General features: G+C 34.5%; 1 protein-coding gene across 2 annotated transcripts in view; it reads left to right on the forward strand.

Moving 5' to 3' along the window:
- Nucleotides 1-13,239, forward strand: part of LOC125058290 (ATP-citrate synthase) — a 58,813-nt gene that overhangs the window by 25,278 nt on the left and 20,296 nt on the right. For both annotated transcript variants that reach the window (XM_047662342.1, XM_047662343.1), the window contains exons 2-12: nucleotides 1,025-1,134; nucleotides 2,362-2,467; nucleotides 4,003-4,188; nucleotides 5,407-5,520; nucleotides 6,089-6,168; nucleotides 7,339-7,597; nucleotides 8,746-8,958; nucleotides 10,177-10,334; nucleotides 11,065-11,227; nucleotides 11,320-11,487; nucleotides 12,286-12,409. In XM_047662342.1, coding sequence (XP_047518298.1) covers nucleotides 1,085-1,134; nucleotides 2,362-2,467; nucleotides 4,003-4,188; nucleotides 5,407-5,520; nucleotides 6,089-6,168; nucleotides 7,339-7,597; nucleotides 8,746-8,958; nucleotides 10,177-10,334; nucleotides 11,065-11,227; nucleotides 11,320-11,487; nucleotides 12,286-12,409 — 1,621 coding nt within the window. In that variant the 5' untranslated portion in view covers nucleotides 1,025-1,084. The remainder of the gene's footprint in view (nucleotides 1-1,024; nucleotides 1,135-2,361; nucleotides 2,468-4,002; nucleotides 4,189-5,406; nucleotides 5,521-6,088; nucleotides 6,169-7,338; nucleotides 7,598-8,745; nucleotides 8,959-10,176; nucleotides 10,335-11,064; nucleotides 11,228-11,319; nucleotides 11,488-12,285; nucleotides 12,410-13,239) is intronic.

The raw sequence follows: 13,239 nt of genomic DNA on the forward strand, positions 1-13,239 counted from the left end.
TTATTATTTTAGAAAAAATCACACCTCAAGTCAAGTTCATATGAACACGCGAATGGCTTGTGAATATTTGTGTAAGCAGTTGTTTAGCTAACAGCTTATTTTTTTTGTAGAAGGCCAGTCACAAGAACATTTCCAAATTATTACAATGTGAATTTTTGAATTTAGAATCATAAAAATTGGCTGATAATATATTATTTTGAATTTGGAATTGAGACAGAGATATTACAGAATAGAAACAGTTTATGATCACAGTTTAAAAATTAATTGTTATATTGTGAAACTCTATGGAGTTATTGTCATTAATATTTAATTTAAAGTTTTAATTAACTAGAATATAAAATTATCACGAGATGTTTTTCTAAGAAAATGCCAGCCAAGGTCAAATGGTCACGCTTTGGTCATAAGGTTATAAGTATCTGTTCCTTTGGATTTTTCTTTCATAGATCATCGGTCTTCTGTGCCTGATCCTGTTGCCCTCACGGTGGAGTGCTTGTTTTGTTTTATTTAATATATTGTGTGTAGGCCTAAAGGCCTAATAAAATCAAGTGTTTTTGTGTGGAAATATCTTTATATATATAATTCTACTGTACGTGTGTATGGGAGCGTTCAAGTATTACGTAACGCGATTTTTGGAGATTATTGACCCCCCCCCCATGTATCTCGACGTAACGTATACTAAAACGTTTCGTGACCACCTTGTGTCTCTTTAGTTACTATTATGTGGTGTAAGTCGAAAATAATATTAACAATAACGCGTAATTCAATCCCCCCCCCCCCCCCAAACGCGTTACGTAATACTTGAACGCTCCCTATGTCACTGGCGCCCTGGATAGTTTAGATTCAGCCCGGCAGATGACGGCATGATCTATACGGCATATAAACAGCTGGTATATATGTCTTCGTAATTCAACTCCAAAACGGCTGGACAGATTTTGATGAAATTTTTTGTGTTCAAGTGGAGTCGAGATTTTTTTTTGTATGTACTGTCGGATCCGCTAGTAATATATATATGTTCTTGTTTCAGAACGACTCCATCGACCATATGACGCGTGTTCATCTATATTGAATAAGTTTTTGTAATACGATGTCTTCGAAGGCAATTTACGAAGCTCAGGGAAAGGACCTGATTAACAGGTAAAACTGATTTAAACGAGTAATATATAGTTATATATGTTTGCGATAGATTGGCCATAGATTTTTTTTTAATTTTTTATTATGACTACTAGCTTATTAGACACGTCAAACTCTTAGGTATTCCGTACATAGTGGAAATGTATAACTTGATAGAGGCCATTTTTGTTCAGTGAAAAATATAAAAAAATAGAATAGAAAACCGATTCAATTGTATCGGAAAAATCATGTTTAACCTATGATGTGATTTCTGCTATTTAGATATGTTTAGAAAATTGAGGGTAGTTGAATTTTTTTTAGAATGAAGGTGAGTTTGTAGACTGGTGGTAAAATGATGATAAAATTTGACCGATTTTAACACAAAGACTAGCAAATTTAAAATAGAATTGCGGGTAGTAGTAGTTACATCCCACTAGTAAGAGCACTAATTTAACTGAAATTGACGGTTGTAAGTAATCTAAGTAAGTTTTTGTTTATTTTAGTTACTTTCATAGCTTAATGACTTATGGCTTATTATTATGGGGTCATGCTGCTGATGTCGAAACTATTTTCATCCTGCAGAAGAGGGCTATTCGTGCAATCTATAATTTAAAATGTAGGGAATCTCTTAGAGATAAATTCAAGGAAATTAATATACTTACCTTTCCCTCGCAATATATTTATGAAAATATTATGTATGTATATAAAAATAGTGATAAGTTTACTAGAATAGAACATACGCACAATGTTAATACACGGAACAAACGCAGGCTGCAATTTCCCCGTACTAGACTATCCAAAGTTAGTAATTATTTTTTGGGAAAAGGGATACTCTTCTTTAATAAAATTCCAGACGCTCTTTTATCTCTGAATTTCAATAAATTTAAGAAAGATAAATTAAAGAAAAGCTGTGTTAAAAGGCTTACTATAAAGTCAACGACTATCTAGTTGATAAAAGGGCCTGGGACTAGTGCTAGACAGGCTACTTCTAATTAATTTGCGATATTTGTTTTAAATAAGTGTTGTTTGATGATTTGCTGTTTTAAAAGAGTACCGAGAGTTTTTTACGCCGGCTTTTTCTCTCGGCCTACACCCTCTGTCTTCTTTGCCGATGAGTAGGGATGCCTTCAAATTTAATGACGTGGAATAAGTGATACATGTATCTTATGTTCCATAATAAACATATATTTTTTTATTTTTTTTATTGTAACTGAATAAATAGAAATAAGAGGGTACTTGCAAATGTTTCAGGCATATACCCACCGGCACAGCGTTGGTGCCATGTCGGTACGCTATCTTCGAAAAAGGCACAATTTGGGAGGATGAACTTGGAAGGAATCCGTGGCTTAGCAAAGAGGTACGTTTTGAGATTGTATGTATTAGCTCCAGTCCAGCATCACCTGTAAATGATGGATTTAGAGTACATCTGAAACTGCAAGAATTATTTGAGGAACATATATTTATTTAGCATATGTTTTAAAGTTTTATAATAAAACATTGCATCATTAATTATCTGTATTTTTAATTACATAATTGTCCCGTAGTTTGTTGATTTTTTATAGTTTTACCTTTGGAATTTGATTCTTTAATAATTTTACCTCTTTAATTTGTTTTTTTTTTAAAATAATTTTACCTTTGTCATTTGATTTTTTAATAGGTTTACCTTTGTAATTTGATTTTTTTTAAATTACCTTTTTTAATTGATTTTTTAATAGTTTTACCTTTGAAATTTGTTTTTAATATAGTTTTACCTTTGAAATTTGTTTTTAATATAGTTTTACCTTTGTAATTTATTTTTTTATAGTTTTACCTTTGAAATTTGTTTTTAATATAGTTTTACCTTTGTTCTTTGATTTTTTAGTAGTTTTACCTTTGTAACTTGTTTTTTTTTGTAGTTTTAACTTTGTACTTTGATTTTTAGTAAATCTACCTTTGTAATTTTATAGTTTTACCTTTGTACTTTGATTTTTTTGTAGTTTTAACTTTGTACTTTGATTTTTAGTAAATCTACCTTTGTAATTTTATAGTTTTACCTTTGTACTTTGATTTTTTTGTAGTTTTAACTTTGTACTTTGATTTTTAGTAAATCTACCTTTGTAATTTTATAGTTTTACCTTTGTACTTTGATTTTTTTTGTAGTTTTAACTTTGTACTTTGATTTTTAGTAAATCTACCTTTGTAATTTTATAGTTTTACCTTTGTACTTTGATTTTTAGTAAATCTACCTTTGTAATTTTATAGTTTTACCTTTGTACTTTGATTTTTTTGTAGTTTTAACTTTGTACTTTGATTTTTAGTAAATCTACCTTTGTAATTTTATAGTTTTACCTTTGTACTTTGATTTTTTTGTAGTTTTAACTTTGTACTTTGATTTTTAGTAAATCTACCTTTGTAATTTTATAGTTTTACCTTTGTACTTTGATTTTTTGTAGTTTTAACTTTGTACTTTGATTTTTAGTAAATCTACCTTTGTAATTTTATAGTTTTACCTTTGTACTTTGATTTTTTTGTAGTTTTAACTTTGTACTTTGATTTTTAGTAAATCTACCTTTGTAATTTTATAGTTTTACCTTTGTACTTTGATTTTTTTGTAGTTTTACCTTTGTAACTTGATTTTTTTGTAGTTTTACCTTTGTAACTTGATTTTTTTGTAGTTTTACCTTTGCAACTTGATTTCTTTGTAGTTTTACCTGTGATATTATTTTTTACATTACTTCAGACCTTTTAAATGTTTCCTTTGGTTCCAAATGCATCCACGGAACTTGCACAAGTACTTCAAAAAATCTATCATTACTAAATCCTCCCATAGTTGTGTGGGGGTGTGTCCACATCTTTTACCCATAGTAGTTTCTGTTCTTCTACTTAAGCATAACCATATTTCTATATTTCCAGCAACTCGTGGTAAAGCCCGATCAGTTGATCAAGCGTCGTGGTAAACTAGGCCTCGTTGGTGTTAACAAGAACGCCGCAGAAGTTCGGAAATGGATCAGCGAGCATTGCGGCAAGGAGCAGAAAATTGGGGCTGCTGTGGGTAAACTTCGGCGATTTGTCGTTGAACCATTCGTCAAACATGACCCGGTAAGTACCTATTAGTATTGTCCTCAGAGACTCTGAATTATATGTATTTGTAGAGAGGGTAGACTTGTAGATACCCTCTTCCGTAGAGTTCTTCTATGGAAGTCTCGAATCCTACTTTTTTTTATGGCTTTTTTTTGTGCATTAGCTAGCATCAAGTATAGGATTTTTTATAATTCGTGCTTGTCTTTAGAAATTCGACCGTGTCCTCCATGTACGGTTTAGGCACTCGCCCGGTACCGCACAACCCTCCCAAAGGCCGAGAACAAATTTAAATTAAATTAAAACTTGCTCTCGAACCGGGAATCGAACCCGGTACCCCTCACCTAGCTGCCACTTAATAAGACCGCTAGGCTATGAGGCCCCCCGAATCCTACTTAAAGAGCGTTCAAGTATTACGTAACGAATTTTGGGTACAGAAAAATATGACTTACATATCATCATAATCGTAGAATAGTGACGGATCTGACAAAATATAGTAAACTTTACAGGGCAGCCATTTTAAAATAATATAATCATGTTAGTTTTTGTCATAACTATTTTAATTCATATTCTGTTATTATGAAAATTGGCATACAAACAAACAAAAGGGTTTGTTTTGAAACAAAATAAAAATAATAACATTAATTAACACAGTTCTCTAGATAAATCACATATTTCTATACTTATATTATAAATACGTCATAATACCGACTGGTTAATTTGAAATTTAAAACACATGGATTATTTTAAATGCAGCCGTATATATTTAGTAGTATCCAAATATGATAAAAAGTGGATTTTGGATCTTTTCAAATCCGACATGACGATCATGACGATATGTCAAAAACGAGAACAAAAATACAGAAAGAAAAACAAGAATGGACAGAACAATGTGTACAATTCTGAAGAATGAGTATGGGAGCGTTCAAGTATTACGTAACGTATTGGGGGGGGGGGGGGGGGGGGGTCCTTTTGTGAAACGTTACGATGCGGGGCGGGGATTAAATTACGCGTTATTGTTAATATTATTTTCAACTAACACCACATAATAGTAACTAAAGAGTCGCTAGGTGGTCACGAAACGTTTTACTATACTTGGGCACTGACAAACGTTACGGCGAGTTACATGGGGGGGGGGGGGTCAATAATCTCCATAAATTGCGTCATGAACGCTCCCTAAGAGAGACGAAGATGATAAAGAAAATTCTGATAAAACTCAAAAAATATTTTTTTTTTCAGAGCGACGAGATGTACCTGTGCATCCAGTCTGGCCGTAGATCTGACACCATCATGTTCCATCATCAGGGTGGAGTGGATGTTGGAGACGTTGATGCAGTGGCTATAAGACTTGAAGTAAGTTTACGTGCTTCGGGTGTGTTGTCGGACTTTGATATTTTGCAGATTTGATAATTTGATAATTTCCCCTGAGTGCAATGTCGAAAGAACGAAAACCAATTCCACTTGCTTGATCTGCTGGCTAAAAGAGCATACCAATTCTTAAAAGGTCGGTAACGCACTCGCGATTTCTCTGGCATTGAGTGTCGGCGGCGGTATCACTTAACATCCGATGATCCTCCTGTCTGTTTTCCCTCTTTTCTATAAAAAAATAATTATTATTGTTAGAAGATATTTCAATGAAAATAATAATAATTTGACGATTCATTGGTCTAGTGGTTAGTACCCCTGACTGCGAATCCATGGGTCCCGGGTTCGATCCCCGGCTGAGACGAACATCGATGTAAAAAGCATTTGGTGTTTAAAGTCTTGGGTGTTTAAATATGTATTTATATGTATATCTATCTATAATATGTATGTATATCTGTTGCCTAGTACCCATAACACAAGCTTCACCAGCTTAGCATGGGGCTAGGTCAATTGGTGTGTAAAATTTTTTTTTTTAAATGTATTAATAATATTTCAGGTCCCGGTTGACACATTCCCGACTGGTGAAGAGATTGATGGTGTTCTTATGAAGAACGTCAAGTCACCGACTGTTAGACGGTAAGACACACAAACATAGATTGCAAAAAAAACTCCAAAAATGACTGACAAAATTACCTCAAGGTCATATTAAGGTCACACAATGTCAATACGGTTAAAAAACAGCAGAATTTTTCGATTTCCGCAAAAACCAACCTCAAGTTCAGGCACCTCTCATTCGAAGAAGAATCAGCATCAGAGTTTTAGGTCTCGGCCTCAGATTTCTGTATGATCATTTGTCAGTCTAATAGGCAAGTTGGTGATCAGCCTCCTGTGCCTGACACACGCCTTTTTGAGTCTAAGGCAAGATTTCCTCACGATGTTTTCCTTCACCGTTCGTGCGGATGTTAAATGCGCACATAGAAAGTACATTGGGGCACAGCCGGGGTTCGAACCCACGACCTCAGGGATGATTGACTGACCTATGAATGATTTTCTGGTCAGGGGCCGTTCAAGTATTACGTAAGCACTTCCGGGGGTAGTGGGGGGGTTCTTTGATTATCTTATTTGGTGATTACGTCAATAGTTATTATTTACTTTATACACATATTTCCCACACATTGTCTATTCTTGATATGGTTTTGTATTATAATTCGTATCTTAAGTAATTTATTTATTCACAATATATATATATATAATATTCCTACAGTACTGTATACTGAAGTACAGTGGGGGGGGGGGTTTTTGATTCTTTTATTTGGTTATTACATCAACAGTAATTATTTACTTATTTTACAAATACTACGCGGTCAGTTTCCAGGACTCCTACAAAACATTAATACGTTTATGTATTTTTGAGAGCTTTGCTTACTTTTGCTGACAAGAGGGGGGGGGGATTAGTTGCAGTAAATCTGCTTACGTAATACTTGAACGGTCTCTCATAGTGAAAGTGGTACAACTAATGTCTTAGGGAGCGTTCAAGTATTACGTAACGAATTTGGGGGGGGGGGGGGATTCCTTTTGTAAAACGTTACGATGCGGGGCTGGGGATTGAATTACGCGTTATTGTTAATTTTCGACTTTCCAGTACTTTACACCACATAATGGTCACTTTTAGGTTGGGTACAGAAAAACGTTACGGTGCGTTACATGGGGGGGGGGGGGGAAATGGCGTGACGTAATACTTGAATGCTCCCTTAGTCGCTATTGTAGTTTACAGAGTACCAATGCTGTACTAACTTGTATTTTCAGGATTCTTACCACATTTATTCTATCGCTGTACCGAGTCTTCGTGGATCTATGCTTCACATACATGGAGATCAACCCGATAGTGGTGACCAATGAGCGTATATATCTGCTGGACTTGGCTGCCAAGTTGGATCAGACAGCTGACTTCCAGTGCGCCAAGAATTGGGGCGAGGTCACGTTTCCACCCCCATTTGGAAGGGATGCTTACCCGGAGGAGGCTCATATAGCCGACTTGGATGCTAAGAGCGGGGCTAGTTTGAAGGTACATGCATAGTTGGTGTTTTCAAAGAGTTCTTTTTGCTGCGGTTAAAAGCCGCAGTTTAACCGCGTTCAGATTTAAATTTAGTTTTCAAGGGGAAGGTGATTGGGTTTTTAAAGTCAATGTGCTATTATAGCGTGACCGAATATTTGGAACAAGTTTAACAATTACTCATAAATGACTTGACTTCTTATTATGACATTTGCATGCCAGTTTATGCATGGCTGATTGTGCGGACTTTTCTTGTTGTTCGATTTTTTTTATTTTGTACCACTATCATGGCAAATAAAGGATTTATTTATTTAATTTATTCGGTTGGACAGAATTGAAATAAGATATTTTTGTAATTTTTAAACGTGCTGTTAAAACCCGCAGTTTTAACCGCACTTAAATCGATATTTTTCAGATTTTTAATATTTGTCCACAAATTTCTTGGATGTCATAATTTGAAATTGAGATTGTAATCGTGTGATGTTCCAACTTAGGGAACAGTTCAAGATTCATCAAAATTGGTTTAGTTTTTGAGTATATAGACTTCTAGAGACATATATGTATACTAGCTGACCCAGCAAACATCCTTTTTGCCGTATATAATGATTCTTAGGAAAAAAATTAGTTCATTAAAAATAACTATACTATAAAAAATAGGGGTTGATCGTAGAGGGTAGATGAAAATTAAGGGTTGTATGTATTTTTTGTATACTGCATCATAAAAATATAAAAACAAAAAAAAAACTAAAAAATATTTTTTTTTAGGGTGTACACCCCTAATCACTTAGGGATTTGAAATATAGATAGTAACCGATTCTCAGACTGACTGCATAAAAAATTTCATAAGACTCGGTCGAGCCGTTTCGGAGGAGTATGGGAACGAACATTGTGACACGAGAATTTTATATATATAATAGTATCAATCGCTTATACTGGGAATAAATAAGAAACAACATTTAAAGCCTATATTCTAGGTTTTACAAAATAAAATAATAAAATTAAAAAATTAAAATATCTTACATATATTATGTCAAGTGACATAAATTAAACATCAACAACAAGAGTTTATATAAAATACAATATAGAATATATAAATATATATAGAGATATATAGGTTAATTATAATTTGGTTTAATTGTATGTATGTTATGCAATTTCAGCTAACCGTCTTAAACAAATCTGGTCGTATTTGGACTATGGTGGCCGGTGGTGGTGCTTCCGTGGTGTACACGGACACAGTGTGCGCCCTGGGTGGTGCTGCTGAGTTGGCAAATTATGGAGAATATTCTGGTGCACCCACCGAGAGTCAAACCGCGGACTACGCGAAGACAATATTCAGCTTGATGTGCAGGGACAAGCATCCGAATGGCAAGGTACGTAGTACGTATACGCGTATACCTGAGTACGTACTAAGTACTCGAGTGAGTACTTTGCAATAGAAAACTCGTATACGAATAATAAATAGAAATTATTTATTTCTGGGCGGATGCCCTTCATCATTAGAATCAGCCATGTCTTAATAATTGTAATGTGGGTTAGAACAAAAGAATCACCAAAGTCACAATCAAAAGTTCTTTAATCACACAGTATCTCCCTTACAGAAATTCAATATATTTACTAGTAATTAGGGAATCACTTAACCAATCACTTTTAATTAGTTTTGGCAAAAAATAACATTATTTGAATCAAAAGCGATTCGTCGCAATCGTGCTGCGCTCGCCGTTGAAGTTCGAACACTAAACGAAATTCAACATGGCCGCACTGACCATCGACACGACGCTTCGCCAGACTGACAATTGTCAAATCTCGTTCCAACGTATTTCTTAACAGATGGCGCTAGAAATGAGTTTAATTTCTGTTATTAAGAATGGAGAGTTGCGCACCTAGTACGAGTACGCGTATACCTGAGTACGCACTAAGTACTCGGCTGAGTACTTTGCAATAGAAAACCAGTATACACGAATAATAAATAGGAATTATTTATTAGAACCTATACAAATGAGTTTAATTTCTGTTATTAAGAATGGAGAGTTACGCACCTAGTACGTGTACGTGTATACCTGAGTACGTACCAAGTACTCGACTAAGTACTTGGTTCCATTAGCAAACTAGTATACACGAATAATAAACAGAAATTATTTATTAGACTGTAGAACTAAAGAGTTTAATTTCTGTAATTAACATTCATAATTTATAGAACCCGCCAAAACGCTCTCGGCAAGATGGCGTCGCACGAGTGACGTACCATGCTTGTAAACAAACGTCTAGTTTTTAGTTTTTGTCATTCCTAAATTACACAATACACATATTTCGTTTCGACGATAATTAAACTCCAAGACTAGCATTTGTCACCCGAAGATATTTACAAGCACGTTACGTCATCAACGACTGTGTCACGTGACTGATATAAAAATAAATATTTTGAATGTTTTTTATTAGTTACTCCATAACGTTTTTAAAAGTATTATACAGTTTGGTCTCAATAACACTACTACAGTAGTAATATAGAAGGCATTAATGAACCATAGACAACATAGAAAGATCATAGACAATAGACTATCGTTCTATCATCGCCTTATCCATTTTTACAGGTTTTGATAATTGGAGGTGGAATCGCGAACTTCACAAATGTGGCTGACACATTCCGTGGAATCATCACAGCTATAGAGACGTACAAGGACGCGTTAATACAATACAATGTTACATTGTTCGTGAGACGGGGCGGACCCAATTATCAGGAGGGACTTCGGTATGTACTTTATATATATTGTTTACAGCTAGCATAATATATAACATAAAAGCAATTATGCTAAACATATAACCAAAGATAGAAAACATAGTGTATAGAACTCAAAAGTTTACAAAAGCAATAAAAAATATCACGCTCGTACGATGAATTTGAAATTAATAATAATAATCTAATATATAAAATTCTCGTGTCGCGGTGATTGTGGTTAAACTCCTCCGAAACGGCTCGACCGATTCTCATGAAATTTTGTGTGCATATTCGGTATGTCTGAGAATTGGACAACATCTATTTTTCATCCCCCTAAATGTAAGGGTAGTCCACCCCTAAATATTTTTTATTTTATTTATACAACCCCTAATTTTCACCCCTCTACGATTAACCCCTATTTTTTATTATAAATGATAAACGTGGCAAAACGACGTTTGCCGGATCAGCTAGTTTTTCTATAAAATTTTAATAATTTGTCTATAAAATCTTAATAACTTATCTACAAAATCTTAATAACTTCTGTAAAAAATTTAATAATTTGTCTATAAAATCGTAATAATTTATCTATAAAATTTGAATAAGTTGTCTACAAAATGTTAATAATTTGTCTATTAAATCTTAATAAATTGTCTAAAAGTTATAATAATTTGTCAATAAAATCCTAATAACTTATCTATACAATTTTAATAACTTGTTTATAAAAGGTTTTATCACGGATTAATATTTAAAACAATATTTTCAGTCAAATGCGTGAAGTAGGACATCGTCTACGTATACCTATGTACGTGTTTGGACCGGAGGCGAACATGACATCCATCGTCGGTTTGGCCTTAGGCCAAGCGCCAATACCGCCTGACCACCAGTTGGATTACGCGCCCAAGCAACTGCCCAAACCTCAACCAGCTGTAAGTAAAAAAAAATCTAAGATGCGCGTGCGCAGTCAATACACAAATAGTAAAAGGAATTGTGGATTAATGTTTGTATTGATATTTTTCAGCCGGCCCCAAAAATCGAGTTGCCAGAATTGACGAACTCGTTATTGGACCTAGTTTGCTCCCAAGCCCCAACCAGGATGGACCTTGGACAGCAAGTGTCCACCGCTAGGCCCCTCTTCAGCGATAGGACTAAGGCCATCGTTTGGGGAATGCAAAATAGGGCCATACAGGTATGTGATCTTGAAGTATATCTTAATATTTCCGAACCAATGCGACTTAGGGTCCTTCAAGAAAAGAGAGTACCAATTCTTAAAAGGCCGGCAACGCACTCGCGAGCCCTCTGAAGTATTTCCGAACCAATTCGACTAAGTCCTTCAAGAAAAGAGGGTATCAATTCTTAAAAGGCCGGCAGCGCACTCGCAAGCCCTCTGAAGTATTTCCGAACCAATTCGACTAAGTCATTCAAGAAAAGAGGGTATCAATTCTTAAAAGGCCGGCAACGCACTCGCGAGCCCTCTGAATTATTACCAAACCAATTCGACTTGAGATCCTTCAAGAAAAGAGCGTACCAATTCTTAAAAGGCCGGCAGCGCACTCGCGAGCCCTCTGAAGTATTTCCGAACCAATTCGACTATAATTTAAGAAAAGAAGGTATAAATTCTTAAAAGGCCGGCAACGCACTCGCGAGCCCTCTGAAGTATTTTCGATCCAATGCGACTTAAGGTCCTTCTAGAAAAGAGAGTACCAATTCTTAAAAGGCCGTCAGGGTGCTTGTGCCTTCTGGCAGTGTGAGTGTCCATGGGCGATGGTATCACTTAACATCAGATGTGCCTCATGAAACATAAAAAAAAATTATCGCAGTATTACCCGCAGTGAATAGAAAACATCTAAAGCGTGCAATGGAACGCACGTTTGTGTGCCGCCATGTTTGTTCGTATCGACGTTCCGTTGCACGCTTTTTATAGTTTTTAACTGACTTTTTATTAGTGAGTAAATAGGATTGAATGATTTTTTTTTTAATTTTACAGGGAATGTTAGACTTTGACTACATATCTCGACGCTCGGAGCCGTCCGTTGTTGCCATTGTATACCCCTTCACGGCTGACCATAAACAAAAGTACTATTTCGGAAATAAGGAAGTTTTCATACCAGGTTCGTGAAAATCATTATTCAATACCTTTTGTCTACACTTGACAGCTCTATACAAGAATTCATAATATAGTAGAGCTAATGAAAGAAGATAACGAAAAAGCGCGGCAAATTCAAAAAATGTTAGTATGGTATCCCTAAAAGTTTGATATATTTTGTGAATTAAACTAACTTGATACTTGATTTTATTTTATTATTTTATACATTGATAGTAACTGTTTTTCTATGAAATTAAATACTATACGTATTTAGTATTTTACTATTGATACTTAAATTGACTAGCATTGCATGGAAAACTAAAACTATATTTATTATAAAACACAACTTTATTCGGAATAATTAAAATCAGAATCCAAAAAAATCCATAAAAAAAAGTTTTGGCTATTATACCTGTTAACTATTCGGAAAAAATATATAATAGAAATAAAAATGAGTAATTGCATGAAGTATCAAGACTATAAAAAATCATACTAACCTATACCTATAATAAATCATACTAACCTAAGAAATTCAATGACATTCTGTGTTGCCATCCGAAAGTTTTCAAATAATTCAATTATCTTTTTTCGTTAGCCAGACTATAAATGAACTCGATGTCATTTGTTTTATTAGAATGGCAACACCACGCAATATAGACATCTTGCAGGTTGTTAAATGTCAATGTGTCAAAGTCAATTTGTCAGTAGAGCGTAGAACCGAATGCGAAACGAATTAGAAGATAGAGAGAGCTTAGTCTATAATTTATCTAAATCATAGATTTGAGATTTTTTCCTTCGAAACTAAGAAAAAAGGATTATGTGGTTTTATGAAACCACGGTAAAAGTTAAACTTTT

Source organism: Pieris napi, chromosome 18 (assembly GCF_905475465.1).
Source record: "Pieris napi chromosome 18, ilPieNapi1.2, whole genome shotgun sequence".
NCBI lineage: Eukaryota > Metazoa > Arthropoda > Insecta > Lepidoptera > Pieridae > Pieris > Pieris napi.